Source organism: Macaca nemestrina, chromosome 9, assembly GCF_043159975.1.
Source record: "Macaca nemestrina isolate mMacNem1 chromosome 9, mMacNem.hap1, whole genome shotgun sequence".
Classification (NCBI taxonomy): domain Eukaryota; kingdom Metazoa; phylum Chordata; class Mammalia; order Primates; family Cercopithecidae; genus Macaca; species Macaca nemestrina.
The window spans coordinates 12,791,889-12,810,170 of NC_092133.1; the positions used below are offsets into that span (position 1 = coordinate 12,791,889).

At 35.0% G+C, this 18,282-nt stretch overlaps 1 protein-coding gene across 1 annotated transcript in view; it reads right to left on the minus strand.

The window, feature by feature from the left end:
* LOC105469649 (WD repeat domain 11) overlaps positions 1-18,282 on the minus strand; it is a 55,427-nt gene that overhangs the window by 22,971 nt on the left and 14,174 nt on the right. The window contains exons 8-14 of the mRNA XM_071069024.1: positions 17,346-17,541; positions 16,951-17,054; positions 13,705-13,881; positions 11,151-11,235; positions 6,677-6,783; positions 4,285-4,360; positions 1,318-1,426 (exon numbers count right to left, since the gene is read on the minus strand). Coding sequence (XP_070925125.1) covers positions 1,318-1,426; positions 4,285-4,360; positions 6,677-6,783; positions 11,151-11,235; positions 13,705-13,881; positions 16,951-17,054; positions 17,346-17,541 — 854 coding nt within the window. The remainder of the gene's footprint in view (positions 1-1,317; positions 1,427-4,284; positions 4,361-6,676; positions 6,784-11,150; positions 11,236-13,704; positions 13,882-16,950; positions 17,055-17,345; positions 17,542-18,282) is intronic.

An 18,282-nucleotide genomic window follows, 5' to 3' on the forward strand; every position in this document is an offset into this window, starting at 1 on the left:
GCATCAGCCAACTGTTAATCTGTCTCCTCTCTCTCGGTAAAAAACACGCAGATGGTCTCCAAACTCACATCATGACAAAACACACCACAGTCAATATCCTTGAAAGAGCTCGGCAGACACAGAGGATGTCTGTGTTTGCCCAAGTGCTGCCAGTGTGCTTTACAGAATGGCTGCATTGGTCTACATTCCTACCAGCAATGCACAAGGATTCCCATACCCTATGTTCCACCCACACTTGACACTACATGGCTTTCTAGTTTTTGTTAGTCTAAAAGGTAGATCCATATCATGGTTTGAACATCGCTGAAAACTGATGAGTCTGAACATTCCTTTATATGGCTTGTTGGCGTTTTAGGTTTCTCTGCCTCTCATTAGCTCTTCACCAACTTTGTTCATTTTTCCACTAGGGTTCCTGCTTTTTTTCACTGTTGATTTGCAGGAGTTTCTAGTTAAATTTAGATGCTGGAAAATTTGTTTTCCCAAAATGTCTTCTGTATTTAAGTTTGACAATGATATTTTTCATCAAACAAAAAGCATTAATCTTGATTAATTAAATGCATTAAGTTTCTTTTTCTTTTCTTTTTTTTTTTTTTTTTTGCCTTTTGGTTTGATCTTCTGATATCTCCTCCTCCCTCTAGGTCACAAAAATATTTTGCATTTTGTTATGTTCAATTGTATAGCTTTACATTTTTTACATTTAGGTCTGTAGTGCTGTAACACTCACTTCTATATATGGTATTAAGTAGAGAACAAGTATTTTTCTCCATAAAGTAAGACAGTTTTCCCAACACCATCTATTACACAGTCCATCCATCCTCTTTGATTTGTGCTGCTTCACTGTATATTAAGTCCCCAAATATTCATGCGTCTATTTCTGAGCTCTTTATTATGTTGACTCACTTCCTATTCTTGTGCCAATATAATACTGATTTTATTTCCATGGTTTTGTAAGATGTACTAATATCAGGTAGGAATGGCAAACCCCACCCATACCTCCCACATTTACTCCTCTTTATTCAAGGATGACTTAGCTATTTAGGACCTTTATTCTTTCATAAATATTTTACAATATGTTTATCATATTCCTCAAAATATCCAAACGAAATTTCAATTGGAATTGCACTAATATAATATTAGGTTGATCCACCCAAGAAAATAAGAGTTATCTCCATTTATTTAGATCATCTTCTCTGAACACACATTTTTAACAAGAAAATATGACATTGGCAGTAATGATTTTGATTCAAGCTTAAGCAAAACATTCACCACATACATATATACCTAAATAAGCTATTTAATTCTTAAACTGTAACTTACCAAAGCAGTTATTGCAGGGAAGTTTTTGGACATTTCTCTAAGAAGGGTACAAGTCCTAACATCCCATAGCTCCAGGGGTTTATCTTTGAATACAACTGCCAAATACTGCCTAAAATAAAGAAAATTGCTAAATAAGCCCCTTTTTGCAAAACTTTCACCATGAATTAGACCAAATAAAAAGTTCAGTAAATTGAAAAACTCAGCTGACGCATTCTAAATATAGACAATTTAAACCACCATTTAGCACCCATGATGAACAGTCCTAAGAAGGTAAAGCTTTAAGATGACCTGTGAGAGAACATATAGTCTCACACAATTGGGCAAGTAGTCCAACTCGGAAGAAAGAGTGACACAGATTCAAACCCTGATGCCGCAACTTATGTTAACCCTCCTGAGGCTCAATTTCTCACATATGACATGGGAATCTCATCATGGACCTCAAAGCATTGATATACAGATTATGGTAGGCATTCAGTGAAAAAGTATGTAAAGTTTCTATCATCCTACTACAGTTGGTATTCAACGAATGCCACTTTATTCACTTTCTGTTAAGCCTGGAAGAAGTACTGAATGATGTCAATGAGTGCAATTCAATAAACATAATTTGAGCATTGATTACTCAATAAGCATTATGAGGAGCTAAAATATTATTCAGCAAATGATGGCTGACATAGAGGAAATGTGACAAGAGTAGGCAGATCCCTGTACTCCCTGTATGAAAGGACTGAGATTCTTCCACTCAGGACCACCTGTGACCCCCAACAGAAAGTAGAAATTTACAGAAAGATACCTGGCAAAACACCCACATAGTTGGAAGTTAAAAAATACACCTCTGAATGACATCCCATGGAAACTGTCAAAGCGTATAAAGTGAATTAAAATGAGAACATATTACCATATCAAAAATTGTAGGATACAGGAAAAGTAGTGCTTACATGGCATGAAATCTTTACATTACATTTTAGAGAATCATCTTAATTTAATTATCTAAGTTTCTATTTTAGAAAACTATGCAAAAAAAGAAGAGCATATTTAAGAAGTAAGCAGAAGAACAAAAGATAAGCATGATAGTCAATTAAATTGAAAATGGAAAAATCATAGAGAAGAATCAAATGAACCAAAAGTAGTTTCTTGGAAAAGATCAATAAATAAAATTGGTTGATATAATTTACTGATATTAGGAGTGGGAGAGATAATCACTGATCATAGAGACATGATGAACAAGCTTATTTCAATAAATTAATAAACTCAGCAACTTCAACAAAATGGACAGATTACTTGAAAGACACCAATTACCAAAACTCAAAAAAAGGTAGAGAATCTAAATAGTCCTATATTTATGAAAAAAACTGAATTTGTATTTAAAAACTTTCCCACAAAGAAAATTTTAGGTTCAGATGGGTTGCCTAATGAATTTTTCCTATTTAGTAAGAAATAATATCAATTCTACACAAACTCATTATTCAAAAAAAAGGAGAGAGAATACTTTACAACACATTCTGCAAGGTCAATACTACCCTGATAACAAAACGAAGGATATTACATAAAAATGAGACCAATATCCTTCATGAACATAGATATAAAAACTCTTCATAATATATCAAGAAATCAAATCCAGCAATATGTCAAAACAGTAATACATCATGACCAACTAGAGTTTATTCCAGGAATGTCATGTTGGTTTAACATCTGAATATCAATCGATGTAATTCACCATATTAGTGAACTTCAAAACAAAAACAAAATAACACACACACGCCATATGATGATGTCAATGAATACAGAAAAAGCATTTGACAAATTCAACACCTACTCATGATAAAAAGGCTCAGCAACTAGGAATAAAACTTTTTCAACTAGATAAAGTAAATATACAAAAAATATACAGCTAATATCATACTTAGTGTTGAAAGACTGAATGCTTTCTTCATAAGATCCAGGATCAGAGCAAGATACCTGGCAAAGTTCTAAGTTCTAATCAACACTATACAGGAGAGGTCCTAATTAGTGCAAGCAAAAAGGCCTATAGATCGAAAAGATGTAAAGGTGTCTTTACTGGCAAACGAGACTGTCTCTATAGAAAATCCTAAAGAATCAACAAAAGCACCTATACTAGAAGTAATAACTAAGCTTAGCATGGTCACCAGGCACAAGGTCAATATCAAAAAATTAACTGTATTTTAGTATAAAAATAATAAATAATTGAAATTTTAAAACACCATTTATAAAAGCATCAAAGAAAACACAAAATATAATTAACAAATAATATGTAAGACTTATACACTGAAAACTACAAAATATTGCTGCAATTTTAAAAGACCTAAATAAGTGGAGAAATACACCACGTTCATTACGTTTATGAATTATAAAACTTGTTAAGATGCCAATTCTTCCCCACACTGATTGATGGGTTCAGTGCAATCCCAATCAAAATCTCAGGAAGATTTTTTGGTAAAACTGATAGGGTGATTCTAAAATTTATATGGTAATGCAAAGATCTTAGAAAAGCCAAAACAAGTTTGAAAACTATTTTAGAAAGCTTACTCTTTGTAATTTTGATTGATTTTCATTTGGTTTCTATTTTTAATAATACTGCTTTACATGTTATTTTCCCCTGAAACAAAAAAACTCAATTTCTGGAAGCAAAATGGGTTTAAATTATACATAAAGAGAATGGATTCTTTCACTCAGCAACTCCATGCTTAGATAGAAGTGCATAAGAACTTTATCCGAAAGTAAACAATTCATGCAAAAGCTACCTCATCTTTTTAGAAGTGGAGAATTAAAAGTGATAGCAACTTAATTTTGTAATCAAAATATTTTCTTTGGGCTGCATATCACTATTTGCTATCACTAAAAAGATTCTATGTGCATTCCAGCACATTCCCATTTTCTTAAAGATTAAAAAAATCCATGAGATTTCATTGTGATAACACCATAGATTTTTTTTTTTAGGTCGACACTTACTTCAAATGAGATACTTTAATCATTTCGATGGGAGATTCATCATTGCCTCTTTCACCGCGAAAAGCAATGCTCCTACCTTTAATTACAAATATTTAAAAAAGTGAGAACAGTGCATAAAACATGTATGAAAAACAAGAAGCCACACCAATGTAATTTGATCGGTTCTACCCTTCCTACCCTCTGTTCTCCTATTCATTCTTCCATTTGCTTCAAATCTGTTTCTGTTTTTTTTTTTTTTTTTTTTTTTTGAGACGGAGTCTCACTGTCACCCAGGCTAGAGTGCAGTGGCGCGATCTTGGCTCACTGCAACCTCCGCCACCCAGGTTCAAGTGATTTTCTTGCCTTAGCCTCCCGAGTAGCTGGGATTATAGGTGCTCGCCACCACGCCGGCTAATTTTTGTACTTTTAGTAGAGATGGGGTTTCACCATGTTGGCCAGGCTGGTCTCGATCTCCTACCCTTCAGTGATTCACCTGCCTCGGCCTCCCAAAACACTGGGATTACAGCTGTGAGCCACAGCACCCAACTGCTTCTAAGCTGTTTCTAATAACATAAGTTCAAAGAATATTCTCAAAACTGTTACAAATTAATGATCAATAATACATCACATATTCAGACATTTATTTTGTAAAAAGGCATTTTCATTTGTTACACAGTTTCTTGAATTCTGTAATTCAATTTTAGAAATTTAAAAAAACAATGATAAGTTTTAAGATATCTATAGGACAGCAGTTGTCTGGTGCGAAAACTATTTATTTAAAGTAACATTTAATACAAACATTCTCATGTTTCCAAATACTAACTAGTGGGGGAAAAACTCTTGAAACATGTATTTAAGATTTTCTTGTCCCATGTGTAAAATACTAGTTAAATATTTTGAAAATGTTCCTCTGAAAACATCTTTATAAACTGGAAACTACAGAATAACTACCGTGTTCATGTATGCTGTGAAAGAATGAGTTACCCACAAAGGAAGCTACATGATTTTCTGTGAATAAAAAAAAGTATAAATTCTAACTTGTATGTTTAGTATCTTGTGATAGATTTTTATCTACATTAAACAAAAGAGAGAACATACTCAATTCAAGGCCATCTGAAGGCCTAAATGTCTTCCTGCTCTTCATTGAGATTCCATCATGTGGAATCTCAGTATACTCACTATTATTATACCCCAAACAGCCCATGTCCTGTCCTAACTGCACTAGTCTGCTGCCTTCCTTAGAAGCCCAGGCTATAAAAGTGTATAATCTATGAACTCAAATATCCCACTTAAGGAAATCAGTAACTGTTACTTATGTGCAAAGCAGATTTTAAGTTATCCAACAGTCCTCAATCTGAGCTGACCAAAACAAATACACAGGGATTTTTTTTTCTTTTTTTTTTTTAGTCAATGGTACTAGACAACAGCATTTTATCCCTGGGATCACTAGAGACAGAGCCAGTACCACTCTGTTGGCAAATTAGGAACTTGGGAATGAGAGTCAATGGGCATGTCACTTCCAATGAAACCAGAGCAGCAACACTGGACTAAAGATGGGGATGATTCCTTGAAGTTTAGTAACACACCCTGAGAAGTAAGAACAACTGGATCTTTGAGAGCTTGAAAATACATATGGAGACTATAAAAAAGCGACCATGTACTTCATTTGTTTACAACTTACTTGATTTACAACCATTTATTTGATTTATTCATTTTACACACACATGCACACGCTCTCATTGGTTAAGATCATCTGCATATGATTCATGTTGCTATACCATTTTAAAGAAACTCATCACAATTTTGTTTAAAAAAAAAACCTCTTTGAAACTACTGCATATTTTCAAATTCTTCACTTTGAAATTCACTGGTTTTAGGCTTTTAACAATTCTGAAAAAGTTACCTTATTGGGACGTTTCCTACTGTAGAATCTTCAAAATCCCAAATTAAGTTTCTCTATTCATTCAGCCAGAGACTATTACAAGTTTTAAATTTGAGCATTTAAAAACAATCCTTAACCTATAAATTTTCTAAATGTTTCCTATGAAGGCCAAAATTTTCAGCAGAGATGCTAATAAAGTCCATTGATAGAGTTATTTTTAAATTGATCTTTTAAAGTTGGTTATATATAACAATGCACTTAAAAGTAGAACTGGTATCCTCCTATGTTTTAATGAGTCTGTCTGTTCAGGCTAATGGTCCTCCATTTTACCATGTATTTGTGCCAACAACATTTCCATGCAAACAACAATGAAGCCTTTCTAGGGCAATTATTAAAGAATAAAAGAATAAATACATAAACATGAAATACAAGAAAAAACTCCAAGATGAAAGAAGTACTTTCAAACATGTTTTATAAATAGCAACATGTTTATTCAATATGACAAATCAATTTGAATCTTTAAAAACAAACCTGTTGGAAGATCAACCAGTTGAAGCTCATTTCTCACTAATCCCATATTGTTTGGTGTTGAGGTAGCAAAAGAAAGAAAACTAGTCAAACTTGTCCATTCAATACCCCTATAATAGGAAATGAGATAAAGGTTAAACTAATACTCTTTTTTATTTGAAAGGTTCATTTATTTGAAAAATAAGTTTTCCAAAGACCTAAATTGTATTACGCAAATTAATTAAAAAGTAAGCATGACCTTTTATCTTAACATGACCTTTTATTTGAGACTGTATTACCATACCTAACACATACAAAATTATTTCTAACTAAAACTTTATCTACAAATGTAATGACAAGATAGTTTAGTTATCAAGATTCACATCAGTATTAACATGACTATTAAAATCTGGCCAGGGAGAGAGTCATATTACAGTAGTTTCAGCCTACCAGACCAAGACACAAACTAATGACCTAAGAAAATCCACATGTACCTCTCTATTTTGTTTACTTCTAAGTATCTTCCATTGCATTATAAGCTTCAAAGGCTTTGTCTGTTTACAAGCATAGAGAAGATACTCAACAGATAATTGTAAAGCATTGTGAGTTAAAACAAGCTTTTAAAAACATACACACGTTGCACTATCTGCTGTCATGAGTCCCCAGCACAGTATACACAAACCTTCAAGTGCTTCAGATTATGATTTTTAAAAGCACTTTCTAAAAGTTAATCTTATTTGGACATGAAAATCTAAAATGTTTTGAGTTTACTGCTAGTAAGTTAAGAGATTTTTATAATACATCCGTGAAAGTTTTTTTTTTTTTTTTTTTTTTTTTTTTGAGACAGGGTCTCACTCTGTCACCCAAGCTGGAGTGCAGTGGCACGATCTCAACTCACTGCAACCTCTGCCTCCCAGGCTCAAGAGATCCTCCCACCTCAGGCTCTCAAATAGCTAAGCCTACAGTGCGTGCCACCACATCCAGCTAATTTTTGTATTTCTGTGAAATTTTCTTAATGGCTTTTGATTATAATACAAAAATTACATTAACTGAAACACAAAGCAGGATTTTAGCGTTCTCTTGGCCAGTATCTCTGAATATAAAATACAAATTATTTTCAAAATGTCAATGAAGAGGAAAAATTCATGTAAAAATAGAGTATCTTTGTATGATCATTCACGACATTTATCTCCCTGAGTAGTATATCCCTCAGAGTTAGTATCCCAAGTAACACTTATAATCAATTTCAATGTTACTCAACCATAAATATTATCTTAGCATGTATAAGTCAAGTATTTAGTGACATCTATAACCTGACTAATCCAGGATAATAAACCTTACTTAAAATTAATACCCCTCTGATTAATTAGCTATTAAAACTTTGTGTTTGAAAAAAATGACAACATGTTTGACTTTTCAGAAGCATGTGTGAAATTCTTAGCACAAATCTTGGCTCAGCCAACATTTTAATTTTACTGCCAACATGATTCCTACTAACCTATGTGCGTATTTCAACAGGAAATGTAGCATATGTACTGTAAGGATAAGTGAAGAGTTCAGGCTCTGAGGCTTGAAAGGCCTAGAGTGAATTCCATCTAGCTCCTTCACAGATTACTCTGTAATTTTCAGTTTCTTACTCTGTAGACTGGAAATACAATACCTGCCCTATACAATTGTAGTGGGGATTCAATGAAATGATGCATGCAAAGTATTAATACTTAACATAATCCCTAGAGTAAGTAGTGATTAAATGGAGAGTTTCCCCTGGTTAGTGTTGACCATAAACGGAAACACCAGACACATAAGGCAAGGTGAAAGGAAATGTCGAGAGAAGAGTAGATGGGAAAGAGAGAGAGAGAAGATTCAGCAGTGCAAGCAGAGACTACTAGAAGTGCCAGAATGGCAAGCTACAGACACTGCAACAGAAAAGAAGAGATGACTAACAGCCTGAAAGAGTCCAAACAGACACCTTTGTCACTGCACCTCAAAAGCCCAAAGTTTTTAAAGACATTATTCCACGCAAATGTATTTGGGGAGATGCTGTACAGGAACAGCCTAAGGTGGCAATAAACAGTCACCTGGGCTGCGCCACACAACAATGCACTTGAACAATAAGACGATGCAAAGTTTTCAGAGATTTCCATCACAATCAGAAGCTGTGATACTTAAAAGGTTAACCTGGCCTGGCACAGTGGCTCACGCCTGTAATCCCAGCACTTTGGGAGGCAGAGGCAGGTGGATCATCTGAGGTCAGGAGTTCAACACCGGCCTGACCAACATGGTGAAACCGTCTCTACTAAAAAATACAAAAATTAGCTGGGTATGGTGGCATACACCTGTAATCCCAGCTACTTGGGAGGATGAGGCAGGACAATTGCTTGAACCTGGGAGGCAGAGGTTGCAGTAAGCTGAGATGGCGCCACTGCATTGTAGCCTGGGTGACAAGAGCAAAACTCCATCTCAAAAAAAAAAAAAAAAAAAAAAAAAAAAGAAGGGAAAAAAAGGTTAACCCTTCTCCATTAAGAAAATGCATGTACTCAGGATAATGTGTTTGCTAAGGGTTCACTGAGAATTTTTATACACAAGACCTACATTTAATGTACAGAAAACAGAAAATGACCTTTCTTATGCTTTCACTGAAAGATCATAAAAAAATACTGGAAACTGGCAGGGGGCAGTGGCTCATGCCCGTAATCCCAGCACTTTGGGAGGCTGAAGTGGGTGGATCACTTGAGGTGAGGAGTTCAACACCAGCCTGGCCAACATGGTGAAACCCCGTCTCTACTAAAAATATAAAATTTAGCTGGGCATGGTGGCACATGCCTGTAATCCTAGCTACTCAAGAGGCTGAGACACAAGAATCACTTGAACCCGGGAGGCGGAGATTGTAGTGAGCTGAGACCGCACCACTGCACTCTAGCCTGGGTGACAGAGTAAGACTCTGTCTCAAAAAACAAACAAAAAACTGGAAATTCATATTTTATATGTGTAACTCTACAATCTATCATTGATAGGACACAAAAGGAAAATAGCCTTGCGTTCAACAGAATAATGCTATGGACAGTACAGGTAGGCATTCTGGAACAGAAAGCAAGAAGCACTCTTCTGTCAATTTAGCCTTCCCTCAGATAGCTCTGCATACACAGAACTCATAAGCAGATCAGGTTTTAAAAATCAAAGAATAAATGCTATGCAGTGTTCTGATGATGTTTAAACAAAGAATAAATAAGACAAATTAACAATTAAAATGACTTTATTTGAATTTGTCATAAGCAGTCCTACTGATGGATCATCACAGAAATGAAAAATATGCAGCCATAAAAAAGAATGAGTTCATGTCCTTTGCAGGGACATGGACGAAGCTGGAAGCCATCATTCTCAGCAAACTAACATAGGAACAGAAAACCAAACACTGCATGTTCTCACTCATAATGGGAGCTGAACAATGAGAATACATACACTCAGGAAAAGGAACATCACACACTGGGGCCTGTTGGGGGTTGAGGGGCAAGGGGAGGGAGAACATTAGGAGAAATATTTAATGCATGCGGGGCTTAAAACCTAGATGATGGGTTGATAGGTGCAGCAAACCACCATGGCACATGTATATCTATGTAACAAACCTGCACAGTCTGCACATGTATCCCAGAACTTAAAGTAAAATTAAAGAAAAAAAAGAAAGAAAATGTGGTACATACACATCATTGAATACTATGCAGTCATAAAAAGGAATGAGGTCATGTCCTTTGCAGGGATATGGATGGAGCTGGAAGCCATCATCCTCAGCAAACTAACACAGGAACAGAAAAACCAAACACCATATGTTCTCACTCGTAAGTGGGAGTTGAACAATGAGAACACATGGATACAGGGAGGGGAATAACACACATCAGGGCCTGTCGGCAGAGGGCATCTGAGGGGAGGGAGAGCATCAGGACAAATAGCTAATGCATGCGGAGCTTAAAACCAAGGTGATAGGTTTACAGGTGCAGCAAACCACCAAGGCACACGTATACCTATGTAACAAATGTGCACGTTCTGCACATGTATCCTGGAACTTAAAGTAAAAAAAATTTAAAAATAATGAAACATAATAATCTTGAGCAAAATAAATAAATAAATAAAATAAACCTGAACAAGGCAACATAAGGACATCCAGTGAGAAAACAGCCTGGCCCTTAGGAGAAATAAATGAGGTGCAACAATATCAGTTGGTACAAAAATAGCTGTTTTTTGCCATTAAAATTGCAAAAACCGCAATTACTTTTGCAACAACCTAATAAAAGATAAAGCATTCTCTACTGCTTATGTTCTTTAGACAACAAACAATTAGTTATCATTCTTGATTAACATAGCCATTAGTTGGACATGAATATTATTCGAACTTTTCAAATAATCACCACTGCAGATAACATTATGGAGTACTCAATGTAGAAAAGTCTATGAGAATTTTTTTTCTGATATGTTTGTGATGTCACCATCACAATGACATACTTACTTGACTTCACATGAGTGGATGCTTAACTCCTTGTGTAGCAGACCACTGGTGAGATGGTACACCAGGACAGAACCGTTACTTGTACCTTTCAAAACGACATCATGGAAGATCATTAATTCAGTGGGAGTTCCAGCACTTTGCAAGAAAAGTCTTTTCTCAAGACTTTAATCACTTAACAACATTTATCTTTTATAAAAGAAACCCAAGCTATGTGCTTAAACAAACAAACAAAAAAGAATGAATTTCTCTGGTCCACTTCCTTATTTAGAAAAATGGGCCTAACCTCATGTGCTCAAAAACCTTGCTTAATTCCAGGAATAGATTTTTCACAGAAAGATCTTAAAACTTACACTAATACACATACAATTTGAAAAACACTTTCCTAAGCTTTTATACACATGGGAATTTATACTTTTTGAGATTCAGAAGGTTTAATATAGCTGATCCTCAAATAAGCAATCTAGCAGAGCTCATTAACCAGGGTTATCCATTTTTCTTTACACAGTTTTGTTTTTGTTTTGTCTCTCATATTAAATAAACCCTGATGAGAGAGTAAAGTATGATGGTTAACTGCGGTTTCTGCAATTAAAGAAACCTGGGCTCAAGCCCTGGCTCTTCCTTATACTCTTGGATGAATCACTTGCCCACACTAAATCTGTGTTTTCATCTCTTTAAAATGGGAAGAGTAGAAAATCTATTTGCTGGAGATTAAATGGGAAAACATAAAGCACTTAGCACGGTAATTGGCACAAAGTAAGCACTTGGTTAACTATTAGTATCCTGTTATGACTACAATTAACAGTTTACAGTTATTATTCCTAAAGCTTTTCATGGTCTCAGGTAGTATGTCTGAAGTTTAAATGGAAGGGACATGGACACACATGAAAAAGCTTCAGTCTCTGTAGTGTTTTTGTAAGTTAAGCAAGAAAAGTGAACAGTCTATATGGACAATCACTTTCGCACTGCACATGATTTAAAAATTAATGAATTCATACAAAGAAAGAGGGTGGAAGTAAAAATGCTGGGCAAATTCCAATATTATCTTATTTGCTGAATAAAACTCCAGAAATCTTTTGCAAAACTATTCTAGAAAAACACATTGTACAGTTATTTACATCTATCATCTATTTTATAATAATACCTTCTAGCACTGAGAAAGTAAATTACTAAAATTTTTCAATTAACAGAACTTCATAATAATCAAATGATTTCTATAATCTGAAAGTTTTAACAGTGCTGAACCTATGATCTAATGCACTAGGGGCACTACAAGAATTCCATAGTTGAACTCTTTATCTTTATTAGTGACACTCTAGACAAACCTTTAGGCACTTATATTTTTACTTTGTTATACTAAATTCAGTAAATGATACTGACTACATACCAATACAGCTTATTCTACAATGGAAATCTCAGACCTTGCCATAGCTCTTATTATATAGCTATCCCAAGAAGTAATTTTCCCCAAGAAATTGAAAAAATCCTAATTGACAAATCAGGAACACTGACATAATACATACATGCACATACGAAGCACACTGCTGAATCCTAATTAAAATCTATTAATGGTGAAATATTAATAGTTTCTAAAGCAAAAATTAAACATTTATCTGCATTATATAAACCTGGACAGATATACAGACAATTGAATCATAAAAATCAAATCACTTTCAAAACAGAGGCACAGAAAAAAACAGAAGGGTACTACCAAACAGTAATACCCAAATGAGTCTTTAGCACTGAGAAGTCAGCCATATTAGCCACAGAATAAACATGGTGAGGCTTTCACTACAAATCACATGTAAATAGACTTGGAGAGAAAGCCAGAAGCCAGCCAATAGCATCTTAAGAAGAAATGTTGAGTTTCAAACAAATACACGGTTTTTCAAGAGTTTTGGAGAAATGTATTTTAATCATGTGTACTTAATAGCAAACTAAATTTTGTTTTTTCTCTATGCTGTAAAGAAAATTAGGTTCATCACATTACTATGAAATCAATGTGACAGCAAGTTGAAACCCAGAATAAATGTTTCTACCTATAACATACAAATACACAATTTCAAACCAAAAGGCAAATCTTAATTTATAGGGACCATAGACACTTTAAATAATATTTGATATATAACTCTTAGCAAAAGAAGAATCCTGCTGTTATTAAACTATTAACCCTGACTATATTTTTAGTCAATAAAGACCCAACGAAAACTGACATGACCTAGAGACTGGGGTGGTCCAATTACAGACAAGGAGCCTGGGATTCAGCACTGCAGGGATGAGCCTCCTGATATTTCAGCGACGAATGGACAGCGTCAGAGACTCGACTGTCCAGTCTCAGGTGGAAGAAGACTTAGTGTTCCAATTCAATATAAGACGGTTGGAATAAAAGGACAGAAAAAAATTTTTGTTTAAAGTTCCAGGATGAGTATTTACACAGTTTCACTTAGCCTCTGACTCCTTTTAAAGCATCCTAAAAGAGAATAAAGGAACTTCTAGAAACTAGAAAACCTACACATCTTATAAAGTGAGTTAAAAAAAGACCAGGTCAAATACTCACCAACAGCCAGCAGTGGCTGATACATCTTGATGTTTTTTGTGGTCAACGGTGGACACATACGGATAGCAAACTGTGGTGCAGGCAGTCCTGAGAGCAGTCCCGTCAGCAAGAACTTGAGGTGCACTTCCCGCAGAATTGAACCTCTGGGATGTTCTTCCCCAGCAATTGCACTTTGCCCTGATTTGTAATAAAAATAACAAATATATTAACTATACTGTATGCAGATCTTAAAAAGCTAAAGAAAATTTTCAGTAGAAATGTTCTTCAGGTCTAAAAGTATAATGTAGTACACTAGTGGCTGGAGTTATTAGGGACACAATGACTCCATACCTGGCTATAGGACTTAAATTGCATCGACTAACACATCAAAGGATAGATTACTCCCGAGTCCTGCTATCCAGAATACAGGGACCTATGTATTCTAAGAGACACTGTTTCAGTCAATATTCCTGGTATTAAAGCACTACACAGGCTTCAGAAGAAAGCAAGATAACTTGCATTAGAGAACAGCTTCTTCAGACTGAACTATTGTACTGCATTCTCATTTTACTGCCTTTTGAAAGGGTTACTTTTCAATCTGATGTACGCTGTAAAGTACATACAAAATTGGTATTTATGAAAAACAGGTTTATAACTCATTCATAATTTCTAATAAGAAACCTTAATGTGTCAGTGTAGTTACAAAACATAAGCTTTATAAGTCAATATAAAATAAATGCAAATATATATTCATAAATCATGTGTATAATATATAAGCCATCACTGTCAATAGTTAAGACTTCAATGGCATATTTCCCAAACACCATTTGTACTTAGGTTAGCAAGTCTCAAACTAAAAAGATGACTCCAATAAAAATCATTCTAACAAAATCTAAATATAAACAGTACAATAAAATCAAGACTGTTCATTAAAAAGGTATACAAATTTCCTTCCTATAAACCACTATAGAATATTGGGATTAACCTGCCAAAAATAGAAAGAATATGCATGTATATACATATACATCTACATACACATAATACACAAACATGTATATAGTGTGAAAGGAAAAATGTAAATAAGTAGGTGGTGAATATAACCTTTTGAAGCTGTAAAGTTGTTTTAATAATGTTATTTTAAAATCCACAAAATATATAGAAAAAATAGCATTTTAATCCTATTAAAATGATCCCTTAGGATTAGCCACATACTCAATACCAATCTCTCTGCCTAACTTTGGTTGAAAAAAGATGGAGGCTGGGCATGGTGGCTCACACCTGTGATTCCAGCACTTTGGGAGGCTGAGGCGGGCAGATCATGAGGTCAGAAGATCGAGACCATCCTGGCCAACATGGTGAAACCCTTCTCTACTAAAAATACAAAAATTAGCTGGGGGCGGTGGTGCACACCTGTAATCCTAGCTACTTGCCAGGCTGAGGCAGGAGAATCGCTTGAACACAGGAGGCAGAGGTTGCAGTGAGCTGAGATTCGCCATTGCACTCCAGCCTGGTGATAGAGCGAGACTCTGTCTCAAAAAAATAAAATAAAATAAAAAATTAAAAAAGATGGAATATGAAGGAATAGGAAGCTTAACAGGTAAGGGCCACACATACATATGTTGGCTTTGAGTTGACTCCCAGGGAATGCCACATTTTTCTTCAAGTATTTTCCATCAGAGGCAATTCATAATGTAGGGCAGATTAGGCCTTAATAAGTATCAGCATTTATCCAGTGAATATAAATCAGCCTCTGTATTTACCTGAATTGCTTTCAATTATCACTAAGAACACAGTGAATTTCAAATTAAAAGTTCAAATTAAAATGTTTTCAAGTATGAAGCTTTACTTAACACTTTAAAATCAACTACATTGTCAAGAACTGCTATACAACCTGTATCCATTTGTCTCTTAAAAATGTAATTTATATCACTTAGACACCTAAATAGCATAAAATTTCAAACTTCTATGGGCTCCATATAACTGATTAGTGCTGTTCTCGTGTGTGTTTATAATTCTTTTCACTTTAAGTTTTCATATTAAGAGTAGAAAAGGTGAATTAACTAAAAAAATTGTGTTACCGACAAAACAAATTTTGCAAAACAAGTATTGTTCAGGCTTCCCCATATGGATTTATGTCTGGTAGAATAGATACCAGAGAGAAAGAATTTTAAATATAATAGTAAGTATCACTGAACAAAACAATTTCATGACTGGCAGAAATCATGAAAAAACTGAGGCCTAGAGATGGATGACGGTCTTGCCCAAGATGACAGTGGAGCTGTCAGGACCAGAGGCCATTGCTAAGGAGCAGGCTCCGGAGCCAGGATTACCTGGGTCACACTTTGGCTCTTCCTGTGTGACTGTGTGGTTTAAAGCTTTAATCTCTCTGGGCCTCAGTTCTTATATATATCAAATGGAGATGATATTACTTACAATGCAAAGTTGTAGCAAGGTAATACATAGAATATTTAGCACAGCACTTAACACAGTATTAAGTACCCAATAAATGTGATCTGATTAATGTAATTAATAATGTAATGCTTTTTTTTTTTTCCTTTGAGACTGAGTCTCGCTCTGTCGTGAGTGCAGACTGGAGTGCAGTGGTGCAATCTTGGCTCACTGCAACCTCCGCCTCCCAGGTTCAAGCGATTCTCCTTCCTCAGCCTCCCGAGTAGCTGGGACCACAAGCACGTGCCGCCACACCTGGCTAATTCTTGTATTTTTAGTAGAGACAGGTTTCACTATGTTGGTCAGGCTGGTCTCGAACTCCTGACCTCAGGTGATCTGCCCGCCTCAGCCTCCAGAAGCTCTGGGATTACAGGAGTGAGCCACCACGCCCGGCCAATGCTCCTTCTAGTACATCACCTATCTAGCGTTTCAACAACAACAATAAAACCCTCCTTGGTTCATTCCAAGCTGAGGAACCAGCAAACAGCAAGGTCCTGAGTTGGCATGGCATAATAGCTCAGCATTGGCTCTAGGTCCAAAATCCAGATGCCTAATGTCATTGCTTTCATTTATATCAGTCTCTCATGAATGAACGTCTTCTATTTCTAACAACTATAATGCAAACCTATGCTACTTCAGGCACTTTTCTACTTAAGTATTTTAAACCCCACTGATTTATTTAGGAAAGAATGATTCCATGTTCTAGTTTTCTCAAGCATTAACTTTTTTGACTTTAAAATAATTACAAGTGAGTGATTCTATTAATTTTGCCCTTCAGAAAGAATACTTAACATGGAGTTAGAGGGGAAAAAAGCTTACCAATCATGTTATCTAAGGAAAGGTCTGGGAGTTTGTTCTGTAGCACTCCTACAGGAATTCCACAGAAAGACACTGGTGAATATAAAGGTGACACACCAGAACTACTGCAAAGACATAATAATTAGAAGGTTTTACATATTTAAAATCTGTATTACATATTAGGAATTCAAATTATTAAGTCCAGATCATGGCATTCTATTTTTATATTATTCATTCATCTTACCCATAGGTGAAATAGCTCTAGCAGATTTACATAATTCCCCAATAATCTAAAGCCTTAATTATTACCTTAAAAATATTTTTATAGAAAACCAGCCCTCCTATTTTTATGATTATGGAAATTTTTTATAAAACAGAAAAAAAAAAAACCAAAACCATGATCCTGTTGAATTTACCTGTTCCGCATATTTCGATTACAAACTGCAGACTTGAGTTCCCATATCATGACCCTGCCATCACTCACTATGAGGGCGGCTGCATTCTCATTGACAGGACAGCATACCATACTGAAGGGACGGACAGTTTTTGTCACCCTGATTGCATCACACTGGCTTCGTAAATCATAGGTAAGCTCCTGAACTGGATCTGGATCTTCACAGAAAATTGTTTTAAATATGAGAAAGTAGCCATATCAATACCACTACTGTTTGTTTTAATTTAAATAAAACCTCAACTAAATTTGGGTATCACTCCTTCATGAATGCAATGTCAAGCATGGCTTCACTTTTTACAATTACTATTAAATTTTTTCTGAATATAAAGATAATTCACTTAATGACTGTACTAAGTTTAATCTCCAAAATAACAACTATAATCAAGATATCTTGTTTTTCAATATTTTTAAAATAAAGACAATGCTTTGAAAAAGGATCAACAGTGATATATAATTAATGAATAAATTTCCATCATAATTTGTAGTAGTCTATAAGCCTGAAAATAACTGTACTTTCCAAAAGATGTGAAAATCACTTTGATCTTTACACAGTATATAATTTCACAAAAACATTATTTCCATTCTCCAAGATAAGACTGACTTGACCACTGAGACTTAGTAACCTCTGTCACTTTATAATGGAAGTTCTTACAGCAAACAAGTCAAGGGGGTATAATAATAAAGGCACACAAGGTTGAACATGCACTGAAAAAACATTCCAGAAGATAATATCTACTTGGCTCATGGACATGATCAAGCAATACAAAATTTTACTCTCTTTGATGTATACAGGAGGCGCACTGTTTTAACATCAAGAGATTAATCTTGGGCTTATACTTTTTGATGTCTTTATTATAACCATGTTTTAAACTTCCTCAAGGCAAGGAGTATCATTAACT